Source organism: Sinocyclocheilus anshuiensis, unplaced genomic scaffold, assembly GCF_001515605.1.
Source record: "Sinocyclocheilus anshuiensis isolate Anshui unplaced genomic scaffold, SAMN03320099.WGS_v1.1 scaffold442, whole genome shotgun sequence".
NCBI lineage: Eukaryota > Metazoa > Chordata > Actinopteri > Cypriniformes > Cyprinidae > Sinocyclocheilus > Sinocyclocheilus anshuiensis.
This window is the reverse complement of record NW_015542354.1, coordinates 1,373,633-1,391,823: the sequence shown is the minus strand read 5'-3', so window position 1 is coordinate 1,391,823 and position 18,191 is coordinate 1,373,633. Positions and strand designations below refer to the sequence as shown.

Here is an 18,191-nt window from a genome sequence, read left to right as displayed (position 1 = left end):
CTCTGTAATTTCCACTACAGCCACAGCACCACAGTGCGTCAGCCTGTTAGTAATTGTACCTTCCAAGCTGCACAAATTACATAACGGATGCCCTTTTAATCTAAACATCAAATTACAGCTGCGATCAGTAATAATAATATCATAGATTAAAACAAACTAGTTAATACATGACAGAAGCTTTTCCAATAGAGAGAGCTCTCCAGAAAATGACAGTGTTCCTTGTCATCCTAAAAATGTAATGCTGAACTCATAATATGAAGTCTGGTCTCAGTAAATCTAAAGTTCAGTGTGCGTATGTTTGCCAGAAAAAGAAAGTGATTTACAAGTGTATATAATATATATATATCACTTTTATTTATATGCCACTTTTATTTTTTTATAGCACTTTATGCAATATAATTTCACAGCATTAAACAGGAAAGTAACATAATCAATTATGCAAACTTTAAATATGGGGCAAATCCAACATTTTGCTATAAAGCAGCTGTAGCGAGACAATTCTGTCATTATTCATCTTAATTCAGTTCAAGTTTAGTTCTCATCCAATAGTGTCAGTGGTGTCAATTCAATGATATTACTGTGTTGGGAAAAGTTACTTTTAAAATAAATGCATTACAATATTACGTTACTCCCTAAAAAGTAACTAATTGCTTTATTTAGTTACTTTTTATGGAAAGTAATGTGTTACGTTACTTTTGATTTACTTTTTTTTTTAAATCTGGGCAGGGCTTGCTTGTTTGTTTTAATATAAAAAAGTTTTACTTTTACAAATGTAAAAGCCCTTTCACAACAAAAGTGAAATGAATACGCCTCAGGCTGAAGGAAATGTAAATTAATTTCTGTAAAGAGCACAGCTCAAACAAATTGCATGAAGAATATGACGCAGGAGAAGAAAGTTCAACACTATTCAGCAATAACAAAAATGAAACACAAATGTGTCATTTTTGCTTAGTATGGTTGAATTGGATCATCAAAGGTCAGTAGCAAAGACATTGGTTAATAAAATGGGATTAAATACATAAATTATATTTCTGTCATGACAACTCTCTGAGGGATTAGCATGGTAATGTACATGACAATGTTAATGTATTTGGTCTTGGCGGAATAGATCTGCTACCCCGCTGCTGCTGCGGCAGAGCAAGTACCGAGATTTGTTACTGCCAATACATCCACAACATGCTGCTGTGAGCATGTAAGAAATATTGCTGCTGCAAATATAACATAAATTAAATAACCACCATATAGCATACATTAATCACCTTGTATCAGATCTATACAGGTGGAGCTGGGGAAGGTGGAGGGTTTCTGAAGCAAGCTGCGACTGCTATGGCAAGCACTAGTCATATATTTGAATATTAAGCAGTAAGCTCATTGACTACCAATACAAGATAGAACCAATCAGCTGTGCATGTGATAATGATGTCATTAGGTCAGATTGAATTAGACCTATCGGACTGCGCCATCTAGAGTTTCATGTCAAAACTCTGTATTTGTCTTATTTAACATATTTAATTATTGCAGGTTTGTATAATATTCTGAGTTTGCATTCAACTGTTTTTATTCATTTTGAGGAATGTTTTTGTGCAGGTCAGATGAGTAAATACATGTTCATATTTAGTCTAGAACTACAGTAAGCATCATGTTCACACAGCACGCACAACACCTCTGCACTTACTCCCGATTTCTCTCAACATGGCAACACAAGAGCTGTCAGCCAAGACACTGGAAACAGAGTAACTGGTGTTACTTATTTGAAAAAGTAACTCAGATATTTCCTTCTAAATTAAAAAAAGTAATGTGTTACTTTACTAGTAAAAGTAATCTGATTACGTAACTTGCATTACTTATAAATGCTTTACCCCCAACACTGTTACTGACACATTAAGTCTTTTGACCCCAAATAAGCAAGCCAAAGGCAATAGTGGCAAGGAACCCAAACTCAGAAAGGTGACAGAAATGTAGAAAAAAAAAAAAAAACACTGGAAGAAACCAGTCGTTTCAAGAGTGCTGCTAATTAGTACTGGGACATTTCACTGTTTGTGGACAAGAGCATGTGATTGGTGCAAAGTGGATACAGACTTTGTCTGGAGCGGGGATAATGTTTTATATTGCAGAGTTAAGAAACTGTCATTTTAAATTGCCCGTATGAATGATGGACAGCACGGCAAATTTGCATGACAAATATGAATCTGATGTGAAAGCTTTTTGGAATTCCTGATCACATGGATTCCTATTGAAATTACTGTGATCACACTTTTAGAGTTTTCACTCATAGAGAATGTGTAGAGTATGGACCCCAGGAAGACTAACAATGCCTTAGGGCATAGCTAATGGGGATCCAAATAAATAAACAAATAAACAAATAGAGTATGTTGAAAGTCAGACCATATATACATGTTCTCACTTAATGAACACTCAGAGCAGGGAAAACCTGGAGAGGAGTTTGAGGAAAACCTGGAGTGGAGCTCACACAGAGTGATGAGAAGGGAAATCATACACTATTCCAGACCGATTTTTCAGTGTGTACATTGCTTGTCAATATTCAATTTTATAAGTTTGGCTTCTTTTGTAACTATCTCCGTTGGCGGAGGAGAAATATACAACCTAACTGGCTAATTTCTGTTTGAAAAGTAAACTACTTGATGTGAAATTATCAAGTGGGGAATCAAAACCATATGCCGTGTTATTCACTAGCCTACAACAGCACTCATACTACAGTATGTGATATTGCTTAATCACATCCACTATATAGCTGTAACCCAAAACAACCACACACACAGCTATTATAAACGTATTGAAGCTGGTTAAAGGGTGATAGAGTGAATGCGGCAATCTATTGGTTGTAGGCATAGTAAATTTCATTCAGTGCAGTCCAATCGCAACGAGAGAGAGAGAGAGAGAGAGAGAGAGAGAGAGAGAGACTCAGTCTCTCTCCCTTTAATCTCATTTTTCCAGTCAGTGCTGCCTCTTTGTATGGAGACAATCAGATTCTCTACAATTTACTGTTCACCGCAGTAATTTCAATGAATTACCTTAATCTATGTGGGTCATTTACATCAGATATGTTGCCGCGTCTCAGTTGAATAGTCCCCGGTGTGCCACATCTCGTTCGGACGGGAGCATCACGTTGGATTTTAACAGGGGCAGAACGGAGTTTGATTTTTTCCCTTGTGTGTCATATACATTTTGACCGTACCTCAAGAAGTCGCGGCGGCAGGACAGAAGCCGTACAATGAAGATACCGCAAAGGTAAGCCACAAGAACAGCCCTGGAAGTGAACGTATCTCTTATATTGTGCTTATACAGAGTTGAACTGTTTGCCAGACGCCGCGTACACGCTTATTTCCAGCTGGTTCCCAGAATTTCCCCCCCTCTCTCTCTTTCTCGCTCTCTGAAAGCTTCATCCATCCGGACGAACGATGCAACGATTTTGCTTTGAGTGTTTAATTCGCGCCGGCTACTCACGCTGATTTGCATGAAAAAGACTGACCCTACAAACTGTTTCAGTCGTTTTTGGGCAATACAATTTGCGTAGACATTTTTTCCTCATCGAAATTATTATTATGCTCAATAAAACCCTTATTCTACTGTCCATCATTAGTGTCAGAAATCTACATTTAAAGATGAACCGCAAGTACTCTGCAAGAAAGAGTCTTTCATATGAGTCATAGTAAATATATGTACGCACTTAGACACTCAGCAGATGAGGGGAAATGTTTTTTTAGCAGTGGCAGAAATATTTCGGTATATCTACGTACCTGTGGCTAACCAAACCTCTGTACAATGAGATACTATGTTGATTGATGTATGATGTTTTCCTCATCGTAATAGCGGTTCACATCCACATGCGTGTTAATCACTCACTCGGCTTAAATATGTGGTGGCGATAAATCTTCAGAGTCCAGGGCCAGGGGGTTGAAATAAATGCGAGGTTATTATTTAAAACGTATCGTGTTTGCGATAAAATACAATATCAGTCTGTGATGGGACACTTAGAAGGTGCGCTGAGACTGAAGAAGCTATAGGCTATGGCGTGATTTGTTAATTAACTTTCGCCTGGCTTTGCTATGGTTACAGACGAATCACATTCTCCTCAAAAGATGCGGTGAGTCCAGACTTTCATCACAGGGACCACTGTTTCAACCCAAGCTGTCCCGCTTATACAGCGATGAACCACAAGGTGGTACTGTGGACATCTCCTGCATACGTGCGTGTTTTTTGGGATGGAGTGAGGAGGGGAAATTAGGCCGCCTCTCGAACATTCGCGCTGTATAGCATTTTAACCTTCACTTTGTCAGAATGCGCGGGAACTGCATGACATTATGTCGGTTTAAGTGGCGAAATATGGTTCATAATTGACGTACATTGAAAAGTGAGAACAAGTTCAGTGTCTCTATAATGTAAATACCTAAAGACAGTCATTAGCTGTACTTTCAAAGTAGGAACTGAATTAGAAAAACTGACTGATAAAGAATGTGTGTTTTTTAGGTAGGCTAAGTTGTGCAATAGGCTTCATACAACTTCATCCACGATGTTGGCATTGTTCTTTGTCCAATATATTCTTTGACCTGTAACTTTCCAACAATAAAATGAAAGTAATTTAATTGTGTGCTGTGACTTAAGTTGGCCTACACTGTAGGCTACGTGGGCAACTTTATTGGTATCTGTAGTAGGACATATATTTTAAAAAATAGTGCTGTTTCTGCCATTTTTTTTAGCTCCTGTGGTAGGCCTACTTTTGGATAGTAGATGTAATCTTGTACATCATCTTGGTATTGTTCACCTACTGTTTCATGAATATTTGTAATATCTAAATCATTTGATGCACTGCTTGTTGCATATTATATAATACAAAACATGCATATTCTGACACAAAGGTGTGTTCAAACTTGGAAACAAATTGTCAATTTTGTAAAACTTGAATACAAGTGGCATAACATGGTGTAGACAGGGCTAAGCCTAGTCTGATTATGTGGCTGAAAATATTTTGTTGGATAGACAATAGGAAATACCTTTTATGGTTTGTGTAGTGAAAATGCAAACATACTTGTAATCATCACAGTTGTTTTGAATAAGCCACAAATAATTATAGTAAGTGTGATGAAGCTACTTTTGAGTTTGTAATCACAAAAATGTGATATATATATATTGTAGTTAAAAATAGGCATGGTGCTTTCACAAGCAAAATTAATTCTGGTCTTGATCGCTGAGGTTTAGAGGTCCAGTTCAGTATTAATTTATCTTCCATTCTCTCTCACTAGCTCATAGGATCAGTGGTTGGATGTTAGTGTCACCTTTGAATAAATTTGCACTCTCTCTCTTTGCTTTCTGGGGTTCCTGTCCACACTCAGTCAACTGACAGAAAGATAGAAGGAGAGAATACAGCTTGAGAAAACAAATTCCAGCTGACTTGCCAGCCCAGACACCATGTTGAATAAGTCATAGCAGGTGCATTTGCGGTGGAATCGCGGCACGTTTATCTGAAGTTCACCCAAAGGTCACAGCGGTTTCTATGCTTTATTCCATGGTCTTTTGTCTATCGCTTGGACTGAATCAATACTGTATCCTTTGCGTCACGAGTCACTCTTTGAACAGTGCAATTGTTAGAGCCTCCTTCAAGCAGATCATTTATTATAATTAAAATTCAGAGAGAGACCCGGAACCTTCATTGAGATTCGCGTGAGTTATCTTCGGTGATCACACAGGCAGTGAATGCTATATTTTCTCTCCTTTTATTGTCTTTGGTCTCATTTCTCTCCTTTTTATTTGTCATACTCACTCATGTATCAAGGGTGCATTTAAGTGAAGTGTGCAGAACATTTAGAATAGAAATTCAACCCAATCACCTTTATCTAAATATAACTGACAGAAACACACATTCTCTTTTCCTAAACTATTTTACGCATTTAATACTAGAAAACAGCATGTTTTGCTTTATTTATTTATTCATTCATTCATTCATTCATTTATTTGTTTATTTATTTATTTCTTTCTTTAATAGGAAGTATTTATTTACTTACTTTCCCCAGACAATCAATGGGAAAGTCAGTGGGGTCCAATGTTGTTTTGTCTCATTGTGTGGACAAAAAAACATTTTTGTGAAAAGCGTTCATACAGATTTTGGACAATATGAGGGTGAATGAATTACACAATTTTTCATTTTGGGTGAAGTATCTCTTTGGGCAGGTAGCCAGTATGGACAACTTTGTTCTTCTTTGTTGTAATATGGTATTTTGGCAGAAAGTGCCTCCATATACACTCTTAAAAATAAAGGTGCTTCAAAAGGTTCTTCAAGCGATGCCATAGAAGAACCATTTTTGGTTCCACAAAGAACCATTCAGTCAAAGGTTCTTTAAAGAACCTTTGACTGAATGGTTCTTTGTGGAACCAAAAATGGTTCTTCTATGGCATCGTGAAGCACCTTTATTTTTAAGAGTGTACCGAGCCTCTTAAATGTAAGCATTGCATGAGGATGTAGCAATATTGGAGTAAAGTTATTGAATAAACCCCTCTTGGCTGGTCTAGCTGGACATCAGATGAGAGTGCATGCAAACTGATGGATGCTACATAGCTTTTTGTCTGCGTTGGAAATTAAATTGCCGGCCAGACATGCAGGCCCATCTGCTTCGGAGGACAAAATATGTACGTGAAAGATTTTCTGAAATGCCCATCTCAAAGTCGTGATATATAATGATAAACGGCAAAGAGAGAACTAATGAAAGCTTAGGACTTAAAAATTAGTAGGCCTTCCCTCTTAGACCAACAAAGGCCTGTTGATGGATAATGCTGTCTTAAGTGTTATTTGTTTACAGAGTCTATTAAAATGTGTTTTATTTGTAGAGAACAAGTTTTCTCACTTTTTTTGTTTCTCTTTATAATGAAGCCATTGCTGTGTGCACACAGCACGTCTTGATATCTGAGCTAAATTATGGTTTTAATTTAAAAAAAGAGTGGACTTAAAACCCCAGGGTGTTACGGGATGGGTCTTTCTGAGACCACCAATAAAGATCTTTTAAAGCATGTCATGTGCACTGGGACTCAAGCCTTATTAAAGTCGTACTCCTTCATTAGATGCTGCCTTAGATGAATACCACCTTTCAAATGTTCTAAACTCCCACTAAATATTTATCAGAATAATATTTTACAGTCATGTACTGTATCTGGGGATGTTCTCTGCATTGTATAAAGGAGATAATGCTGCCGTGTTGTTTGTTTTCTTGTGCTTCCTAGTTTTCTCTTGTGACTGGCAGTGCTTAAAACATCCTGCCGTTGTACTGTTTGAAGTGGGAAAGTGAAGATAACCCTAATCCTTTTGTAATTTAGCATTGCTCAACACCAATTTCAGTTAATGTGACTCTCTCAATGAGTCTATTATATCATCACTGCTTTGTTCGCACAATTAACTTTCCTTGGGTTATACTATCTACCATCTGATCTCTGCTGAAATTGCTTTGTGAAATGAAAAAGTTACATCAATCAATCTTAGATTCTTGAAGAATTATTTAGACAGGCTTTGAAAACGACAGCACAGATAACGCTGGTTGTGACATCTGTTAAACACACCATATTTTGAAGATGTTGGCGGAATTATGCCCTTTTATGACTATTTAAATAAGAGGTACTGAATCAAGAACAGTCTCATAGGAAACTTCGCTTAGCTTTCACTGACAGAGCTATTAATGGAAGGATCAGAGCGAACCAAACAGTTCATCACTTGCAGATTTACTCAAGGACTCAAGTCATTAAAGTTTCCATCCAGAGGCTCCAGCGAGCCTAGTTCAGTAATTTGAGGCAAATGTGCATGAGCAATCCATGTGATGATCTTGAACTGTATATGAAGTTAAACAAGTCAGAGCTACGGTTTGTGTTGTATGACTGTGTTGAAGTTCAAGAGTATCAAAAACACCAACTGATGAGGATCTTCTCGATTCTTGTTTCACACCCACTCTCTTCCTCCTCTTTCTTGTATGTGGATGAAATACATGGAGCATTCATTATTAAAATTCACACGCTGGGTAGCATTTCTTGTGCATAATCTGCTCTCAGCTTTGTGCGCTTCTTCTGTTTGTTCATTCAGGTGGAAAGATTATAATTTGTTCAGACAGTAAATGTGATGCAGACATACCATTTTACAATTCACATATATTTAAATCAGAGGCAAATTTGTATTCATGTCTATTCCAATATATGTCTCTAAGGAAATTTATTTTGAATGCATTTGATTTGTTCCAGATGATCTTCCTGGAAAGATTCCTGGAAACACCATGACCTTTTGCATTTCCAAATCTAGGGGAGTCTCAAACCAATGTCTTTCATGACATTCATTCTTTCATAATTACACAAAAGCTTTCCTATTGCTAAATTCCCAAAATTGTACTTGAACAACAGACCAGAGTCAAAGGATAATGGATACATGTTTGGATTCGTGTAGATGACAGACCATGATGAATTTCACGCTCTGATCGTGCTCATTGACTTTGCATCTCATGCTTTTACTGATGATGACTATGAAGAGTAATTATGTAGCTCAAATTGTTAGCAATACAAAACTCATGGAAGGTCATGGGTTTGAATCCCAGGGAATGCATGAACTGATAAAATGTATACCTTGAATGCAATGTAAGTTAAAAGTGTCTGCCAAATACATAAATGTTGGAACTTCACAATGACAACTAAAAGCTTCCATTTTAGGACCAAGTCATCAGAACACTTCAAAGTCATAGATTGGGCATTTCTACACCAAGTGATGCGAAAGAAAAGAGAGAATGTATATATATCGAACTCAATTGTTGTTCTAAAATATAACTGCTTCAATCAAAGTGCCTGCTTTGGTCATAGATAGACAGTTTCCAAGCAAATAGATCGATATGTTCTAAACAGCCTTATTTAGTGCAACTAACCTCATAAATGGATATACTATACAATATTTTGTGTATACGCTACAATGCTACGCACGCAGTTATTTGAGCCTATCAATTTATCAGACCACTTACTGTATAAATTGTGGCCCAGTCAATGGAAACATAGAGTCATATTTCAAAATAGCTATTGTTTGAATCGAGAGTATAATGATGTCTAAGTGTTAGCATTTATTTGCTATTTACGTCTATTATTGTATATTTTTTCTCTTGCAGTGCAAGGTTACCTTGGTGCCTCCAAAGCTTAACACAAAGCATGCAAAATAATGATGGAAATGGAATTCCTCTGTTTTTGTTTATGACAATGAACAAGAATTTATGGGCTGTTTTTTCTTTCCCACAGGCAAACCAATAAAGGAGGTATCGAAAGGAGGGAGTAGTTACACCAGAGGACAGCTCAGGGGGAAAGGACTGCATTTTGTTTCTCATCAAAAGGATAGCAGTTAAAGAACGACAAAAATACAACTGAGATCCAGAATCGCCCTCATGGCATGGGGGAATGACATGATCGCTGATCTGATTGGTAGGCGCGCTGTCAATCATCTGTCCTTTGCAGCCTGAGGGCGGGATTTGACCTTGGCTGTGGAAGGAGTGGAGGACTGTGAATTCAACCAACTCTGCTAACCACAGCTTGACCATGTCACGACTCAGAGGAACCCTATGGATACCACTCACCATGGTTCATCCGCTGGCTACTCTACGCCTTTTTACCTGGATTGTGCTTGCGGCTGCTTGGCTAGCCATTACACAGGCCCAGCAGCACCCTATTGTCACGACAAACTACGGCAAGCTAAGAGGCTCGAAAACGGCTCTGCCCAATGAGATTCTAGGTCCCGTGGAACAGTATCTTGGGATTCCCTATGCCCTCCCGCCCACGGGGGAGAGAAGGTTTCAGCCCCCCGAGACCCCCATGTCATGGCCAGGGATTCGAAATGCCACACAGTTTGCTCCCGTTTGTCCTCAGTTTCTGGAAGATCGGTTTTTACTCAATGATATGTTACCTGTATGGTTCACCGCCAACTTGGATACCGTTGTAACCTACGTACAAGATCAAAGCGAAGACTGCCTGTACTTAAACATTTATGTTCCCACGGAGGATGGTATGTAATTTTCTTTTAAAAAAGTCATTTGAAGTTTCATTGTTTGTTTGCTGATGTGGTTCATCTCAGTTGTTTTTAGCAGCTTAGTTTGCTTAGTTGGCATCATCACAACTTGATCTATGAAGATTTTCCAAGTTCAACTAATTGTTGCTGACATTCCAAAATTATATATTTTTTATTTTTTTTTCTCACACTTTATTTTAAAATCAAGTTCTCACTATTAACTAACTGCTTTTGCCTTAATAAACTCCTAATTTCTGCTTATTAATAGTTAGTAAGATTGTTAAATTTAGGTATTGTGTATAGGATTAAGGATGTTTAAAATGGTCATGCCGAATATGTGCTAATATACTAATAAACAGCCAATATGCTAGTAATATGCAAGCTAATAAGCAACTAGTTATTAGTGAGAATTGGTCCCTATACTAAAGTGGCAAGATATCCCATCACGTTTAGATTATTATCATCTCAAAAAAGTCCAAAATCTTAGCTGGGTAGTCTACATTTTTTTATTTTTATTTTTTTGTAATAATGTTGACCCTGCATGTCCTGGCTGCTGTAAATCTTACAGTACAGTATAGTATACTTAATTTTTTATTTGAAAGTTGCTGTTATGTAAGTGTAAATAAGGTTACACCATTTTAAGGTGTCCTTATTACAGTGTAATTATACATTTAAGTACTGAGTAATATTAATTAACGACATGTACTGTACTTACTATATGGTTAGGGTTACGATTAGGGTTTGGCTTAGGGTTACTTGCATGTAATTATGCACAATTAATTGTTATTATAATAGTAAGTACATGTAACCTGTGTAACAAGGACACCTTAAAATAAAGTGTTACCGTAAATAATAGTAACAATTCACAGATAGCACTCAGCTGTTTGAGATTATGTCCTATAGTCTTGAATTGCATAATAGTGTGCTAAATTTAGCTTGGACACTGGACTGAAAGATTAAGGAAGAGAGATTAACTTGCAAATGAAAATCTCTCAAAAGAGTGGAGCAGCCATGTTTGCATCTTCAAATTATTGTTGTCGTATTATTGTGACATCATCACGATGAAACATTTTGCCAAGGATTCGATTATTCAGCCATTTGGGGAGAATTTGCATCTTGAAGATATGAATCTTGCTGCTCAGTACATAGTGTTTTGTTATAATAGTATTTATTGCGATCTGAAACCTAAAATCGATATATATAAATCGAATATAATTTTTTTGGGGAATTTGAAATAATTTGTTGTTTGTTTTTTTAATTTCTTTTTGGAGTAACTCCATGTTGCTGACATGAAATCAAAGTTACTGTATTCCTCTGAATCCATGACTGTTGCTGCACCAGTGTGCAGTAATTTCTAACAGAATGTGTCAGCATATTGTGACAGCCTGCAGTTTTGCTTAAAAAAGTCCCTTCTGTGATGTTGAAATTCAATCCTCTTTTGTGCCGTACTGAAGTCGGTCATCCCCTGTTAGCTTTCATGCGCTAACCGCCCATCATGCTTCGGCTCTCCAAATTGCCCTTTTCAAAATCCTGTGTAATATGGGGCCATCCTGGCATTTTTGACACCTTTGGACTTGCTCTGCAGTTGTGGCACTGTTGAATCAGGATGACAGATATAAAAAAGCCCTTTAGTCCAAAGACCATATCAAAAGAAAAAGCATGGCGTTCAAGGCAAGAATGGAAAACCGGCATCATCACATCCTGATCTGTAGAAACAGGTTAGAGACACATAAATTATCTTTGTGTTTTAGTTGCCGCTTCTTTTGTTAGCTAGACGCACAAAAGAGACTGCAGTCTGTTAGTGACGGAGTCAGCTTTATCTCTCAGTGCAGTTACGAGTGAAGGCTGTGGAGGTGGCATCCTGTTTTGTTGTGAATTAATCACAGTGAATGCTTCAGCCTGAAGGGACGGTCTGGGTGAAGAGACAATGCAGGCTCCCTTCCACTCTTTAATTGGGAATGCTAACCAATTTATTTTCAATTGGACTATTCAAAAAACCCATTCAGAGAAACAGAAAGATGTTAAAAAGAGGCAGTCACGACAAATCAGTGCTTGTTACCCTCATTGTCTATCTCAATGGGTGGACTTCTTTAACCTAACATCTGAAATCCAGTCTTGTTTTAACGTTAATTGAGATCTACTCGTAGAGTGCAAATGGGGAACTGACACCTATGATCATGTACTGCAATTAATACCGCTCAGTCTTCTTCCACAGACTGTAGGCCTATATATTAATATTAGTGGCTGGGACTAGTTGTCACACTTTTCTTTTTAGTGAATACTTGTTTATTATTTTATCATCTATCATCTCAAACTGCCCTTTTTGCCTGTTTGGTGGCATAGCAATCTGAGAGAAAGTTAAATATAAAATTATTTTCATATCATAGTATTTCTTAGGCTTTTGTATGTTCTTCTTTGATGACAGCCCTCTCCAGCTGATATGGATTTTATAAGTATATGCAATACTCACAATAATTCATTATCTGGAATCATTTGAGAATGTTCCAAATAACTTTAATGGAAGCAAAAAATAAATAAATCTGACCAAGCAGTTCACATATTGTCAAATGTGCTGATTTGATAAGTGACCTAGAAAAGGGAACAGTCGTATACATATTTCTTATTTAAAGTCATAACATTTATTTCTTTTCTGAAATCATAAAACTTTTTCACCTTGGAGATGTATTTTGAATCCCAGAATTTCAATGTCATCTCAGACTTCTTCACGCCACTAAATATATCTCAGAATGCATCTCAGAAGCTGCCGATCTCCTGGGATTGTCAGACACAACAGTCTCTAGAGTTTGGAGGGGGAAAAAAATCAGATGAGCAGCAGTTGCTGGTGAAACTGCTTTGTTAATGAGAGGGTTTGACAGAGAATGGCTAGAATGGTTCAAGCTATCAGGAAGGTGGCAATAACTAAAATAACAATGTATGACAACAGTGCTATCCACCTTGAACCTTTAAGTGGTTGGACAGAGCAGCAGGCAAACAGCAGATTCCTCTGTCAGCTAAGAACAGGAGGCTACAGTGGGCATATGCTCGCCAAACTAGACATTAGACGATTGGAAAACATCGCTTTGTCTGATGAATCAAGATTTCAGATGTGATACAGATGGTAGGGTCAGAATTTGGTGTTAACCACATTAATTCATGGATCCATCCTGCATTTTTTTTGGTTCAGGCTGCTGCTGCTGGTAAAATGTTGTGAATATTTCCTTGGAACACTTCCTTTCCAGGCTTTTTGAGCATCATTTAAATTCCACATCCAACCTGCTGTGATCCTGCATCCTTGCTGACCATGTGCATCTCCTTATGGACACGCACAGTCTACCCATTTTCTAATAGTTAGTTCCAGCATGATAACATGCCAATGTCACAAAGACAGGTGATGTCATTGAGTTTAGTACAGTGGTCTCCTGGGAATGGCATGAATGTGCAGCCGATGCTAATGTGTGATATTCTCATGTCAGTATGGACTAGACTCTCCAAGGAATGTTTCTGGTTGTTAAATCCATTCCATCAATAATTCAAGCCAGTTAAATTAGTCATTAGAATTTAAAGGATTAGTTCACTTCCAGAATATAAAAAAACAATAATTCTAATAATTTACTCACCCCCATGTCATCCAAGATTTTCATGTCTTTCTTTCTTCAGTCGAAAATAAATTAAGGTTTTGAGGAAAACATTCCAGATTTTTTCTTCATATAATGGACTTCAGTGGGAGCCAACAGGTTGAAGGTCCGGTTTCAATGCAGCTTCATGATCCCAACTGTGGAATAAGGGTCTTATCTAGCAAAACGATCTGTCATTTTCTAAAAAAAAATAAAAATAAATGTATATACTTTTTAACCACAAATGCTCGTCTTGCACTAGCTCGACTTCACGCATTACATAGTCACGTTGGAAAGGTTGTGTGTGATGTAGGCGGAAGTACTGACCCAATGTTATCAAAGCAAACATGCAAAGAAAGTCATACACCCTTTACAAAAAAACGTAAAACAATGATGTCTGACGATTTTTTTATACAGATGAAGAACTAACCGCACGTGACCTTTCCAACATGATTACATAATGCGGAAAGTCGCGCGTCACAGAGCTAGTGCAAGCAATTTTGGTTAAAAAGTATATAAAAATGACTGATCGTTTCACTAAAGACCCATATTCCACAGCTGGGATCATGAAGCTGCATTAAAACTGCAATCTGGATCTTCAACCCGTTGGCTCCCGTTGAAGTCCACTATACGGAGAAAAATCATGAAATTCTCAGAAACCTTTATTTCTTTTTGACTGAAGAAAGAAATACATGAATATCTTGGATGACATGGGGATGAGTAAATTATCAGGATTTTTTTATTGTGGAAGTGAACTAATCCTTTAAAACATAAATAAAATAACATATGGTAATATGGTTCTTGTAAGGTAAAGAACCTCATACCTCATACAATCACGTACAATCATCTCTCATTTTGCGTCCTGCTGTGGCTTTTAATTTGTTGCTGTCAATCAGCTATGAATAATTGGCCATTTCATGTGGTTAATGTGTTTTGTGTGAAACCTTTATTTGAGCTGTGGGGATAGTATCGACCGCTGGGTAATGAGATGTCCTTTGAAGCTTAGCCCAAAAAAAGTGTTCAAAGCTAGTGTAACTTAGTTCCTCATATTCTTCAGGTTGAATTATTAATGAATATAATGTAATGAGCTTCTGAACTAAGGGATTAATAAATGTGCTTCGTACATGCTAAAAATACTGATTCAACCTGTACTGAGGAGAAAAAAAAAAGTGAATTCATTTTTTTAAGTGTCAAACCTGGGCACACAGGGGTGTGAATTGTTTTGTGGTATGCATATCACAACCATATTAGTGTCAAAATTTCAACACTCATCCTGAGAACTGAGAATGACAAATGATACCATAACATCCAACATTTTCACTACTTTACAGGCCATGGGTTTCATCATTTTCATAGTGGGTCCACCATTTGAAACATTCTCTTGGAACTGGTACAGTACTCAGGATAATCTTGAATAGCACTGAAAATCCTTCTATGAAATTAAACAAAAAATAAGATTTCCAGTTATGAAATGGGACAAGTCTTATTTTGTGTGGAATCTTGCATTTGGTTAATAGCACATCAAAATCATAGCGATGAACATTTAGCTGTTAAAATTGCTTTTGCGACCTCTGAATGAAATTCTCCTCAGTCTTGACATTAATTAAATAATTTTATGTAAGCACATCAAGCTAATCTGTCTTAGCCAATGCAACCATAACATCACTTATGCAGTCATTTGTGTAAGCTAATGCTGAAAGACACTAGGGCAGTGAATAAACATTTCTAGAATAGTTCATGTATTTTATTTTAAGCTACGTAAGCTTGCAGCTAGTAACTAGTAGGCTCAACTTTGGGTAATCTGATGTGCATTTATAGTTATTTATTTTAAAGATATTCTAAAGTACGTATTTTAAGGCATTATAAAACAAATCTAGCAGGTACTGTACAGCAGCAATGAAACGGTAAATCACATTTTTGAGACACATATGTATTTGCCTATCAGTCAAAACTATTATATCAAACAATATTTAGATTTTTTTTCTTTTTTAATATATTTTTTTCAAACCACAGACATCTATGGCACAAAAATAAATAACAATACAGATAATGACACTAATTCAAATGTTATTCAGTTAGATACAAATCATTGGCAAATGAAACTTGTTTATTAATTTTGCATGTAGGAATCTTATGTTGTGGGTTTGAGCGTAGTATTATACCTATAGGTTGACATGCAATGCAGTGTAAAAACTGTGGCGCTTTGAAAACAGCTAGGCTTATTTGTTTATGTATCAACTTTTGCCTCAACCAGTGGTAGGAGTTTATGGTAGAACCACCTATTTCTGGACACTGGTCCACAGGAGCTGGGATTAAAGCTATAGTCCAACCAAAACTGTAAATTCTGTCATCATTTACATATTTTGTAGAATGTTGATAACCAAACAGTTTTGGTTCCCATTGACTTCCATTGCACTGACTAATAGTTAATGGGAAGATGGTACAGTCAATAAGAACATACCAATATACCAATACCAACATTCTTAAAAATATCTTCTTTTGTGTTCCACACAAGTTAATGGTGACAGAATTTTCTTTCTTTTTCTTTTGTTGTTGTTTTTTGGTGGATTATCCCCTTTAAGGCACAGGAGTGTTTAAGAAAGTGTTTAGGAAATCTTTTTGATAACTATCATTATTTTTGTAGTTCCATTTAGTCCCACTAGTGACACTTTGTTTTAAAGTGTAGAACTCTTTATTTTGGCTGTGGAGATCAGGTTAATGTTTAAAATAACTGTGAAAGGAACCTCAATTCTCCAGTTTTGGCTACTTCATGGGTATATGTCCGAGCGATTACACAGTAGTGTGTAGGGCAGTAGTTCCCTTTCAGTCAGTCACGTTCGAGAAAATAAATGTGAAATATAAAATGAGAAACATAATCTCTAAAGGGACAGTTTGTATCTAATATGCAATGTCAAAATGCACTGCCTTTTGGACTTTTCAATTCGAATACAGTGCTGCCGAAATCCTGCCAAATATTAATTTCACAAAGTTGAAAATAATATGTTAAATGTGAAATTGTGAAGTAGATTAGCAAGGCAAACATCTAAAATGTTCAGCATACCAGATTTGATGCTGTCAAATTCACCAAATAATTTTTTTTATTTGAAAAACAATAAGTCTGTAAATTACATTATTAATTATATTAGGTAACTGGATGTTAAAAATGTATGATGTTACTGTTGTTAACGTGAATTTATTATGTAAATTATGTACGTCTACTTATATTAACTCATTCCTAACCCCCATCTATAGAACTTGGCACAGGTCTCACTGCTCTCATATGTTAGTCTGAAGCCATGCAACATTCACTGTTGTGGCTGGAAACACATACTGTAAAGCTGCACCATTGCAGAGCTTTGTATAATACACGCCTCTTTAGGAGGGTTGTACAAAAGAAGTCATTACTCAGTAAGAACCATGTAAAAGGATCTGTGCAGTTTGCCAAAATTCATAACACTGATGCATTGGTGAAGGGAAAGATTTAGAGTCCAGGACAGAGCTGTTTAGCTAGAAGTCAAACAGATCTGTGTGATGCAAACCTAACAATACACAGAACACACCACATCTAGAATGAAGTATAGTGGTGGAAGTATAACGCCGTAGGGCTACTTTTCATCAGCAGGGAGAGAACATCTTATTACAAGAAAGAAAAATGGAAGACCCAATGCAGATAAATCATGCATCATATAAACTGAATCTTGGTAGCTTGAGAAGATCAATAACTCTAATTCCATGTTAGGCTACATAACCTAAAAATATCTAAATGTGGGAATTGATGCTAATGTTACTTCTATTTTGTGGGGAAGTCGTGACCTAATGGTTAGAGAGTTGGACTCATAACCCAAAAGGTTGTGGGTTCGAGTCTCGTACCGGCAGGGATTGTAGGTGGGGGGGAGTGAATGTACAGCACTCTCTCCCACCTTCAATACCACGACTGAGGTGCCCTTGAGCAAGGCACCGAACCCCCAACTGCTCCCCGGGTGCCGCAGCATAAATGGCTGCCCACTGCTCCGGGTGTGTGTTCACTGCTGTGTGTGTGCACTTTGGATGGGTAAATGCAGAGCACTAATTCCGAGTATGGGTCACCATACTTGGCCACATGTCACGTCACTTATTTTTGTCAACGATATTGTATTACGTGTCTAACATTAACATAATTTCCAGCTTAATACATTTTGAGTGTACCTAAATACAGTCTTACTGTATTTGTAATTTGGTAAAGGTACATACATGCTGGAACAGTATCTCTGCAGAAAAAAAAAGTCTTTTTTTTAAGACTCAACATTTACTGTTGGGTCATCATTCATAGAGGAAAGGAGAGAGAAATGCAGGCTAGCAAGGTTGCTAATCATTGGGTGTCCAACTGTATCATGCCAGTCATTTATTTAATTAAAAAGTCTAGCCTTTAGGCTGAGACTACTGTGCTGTATTATTAATATCATATATTGTGATAAACCCAAACTAATAAAACAAAAGAAGAGTATAATTATTCAGGATGTATTCGTGATCACCTCTTGACAAAGTTATTACATGTCTTTTTTTTATAGTCCAACCTC

At 37.0% G+C, this 18,191-nt stretch overlaps 1 protein-coding gene across 2 annotated transcripts in view; it reads left to right on the top strand.

Annotated features, from left to right (window-relative positions):
- The first annotated feature begins 2,795 nt into the window (after positions 1-2,795).
- Positions 2,796-18,191, top strand: part of nlgn4xa (neuroligin 4 X-linked a) — a 131,374-nt gene continuing 115,978 nt past the window's right edge. The window contains exons 1-3 of one of the 2 annotated variants that reach the window (XM_016490291.1): positions 2,796-2,819; positions 2,956-3,249; positions 9,262-10,018. In XM_016490291.1, the coding sequence (XP_016345777.1) occupies positions 9,556-10,018 (463 nt within the window). In that variant the 5' untranslated portion in view covers positions 2,796-2,819; positions 2,956-3,249; positions 9,262-9,555. Of the gene's footprint in view, positions 2,820-2,941; positions 3,250-9,261; positions 10,019-18,191 lie in introns of those variants that run through there. The other variant, XM_016490290.1, reaches the window with a different exon arrangement.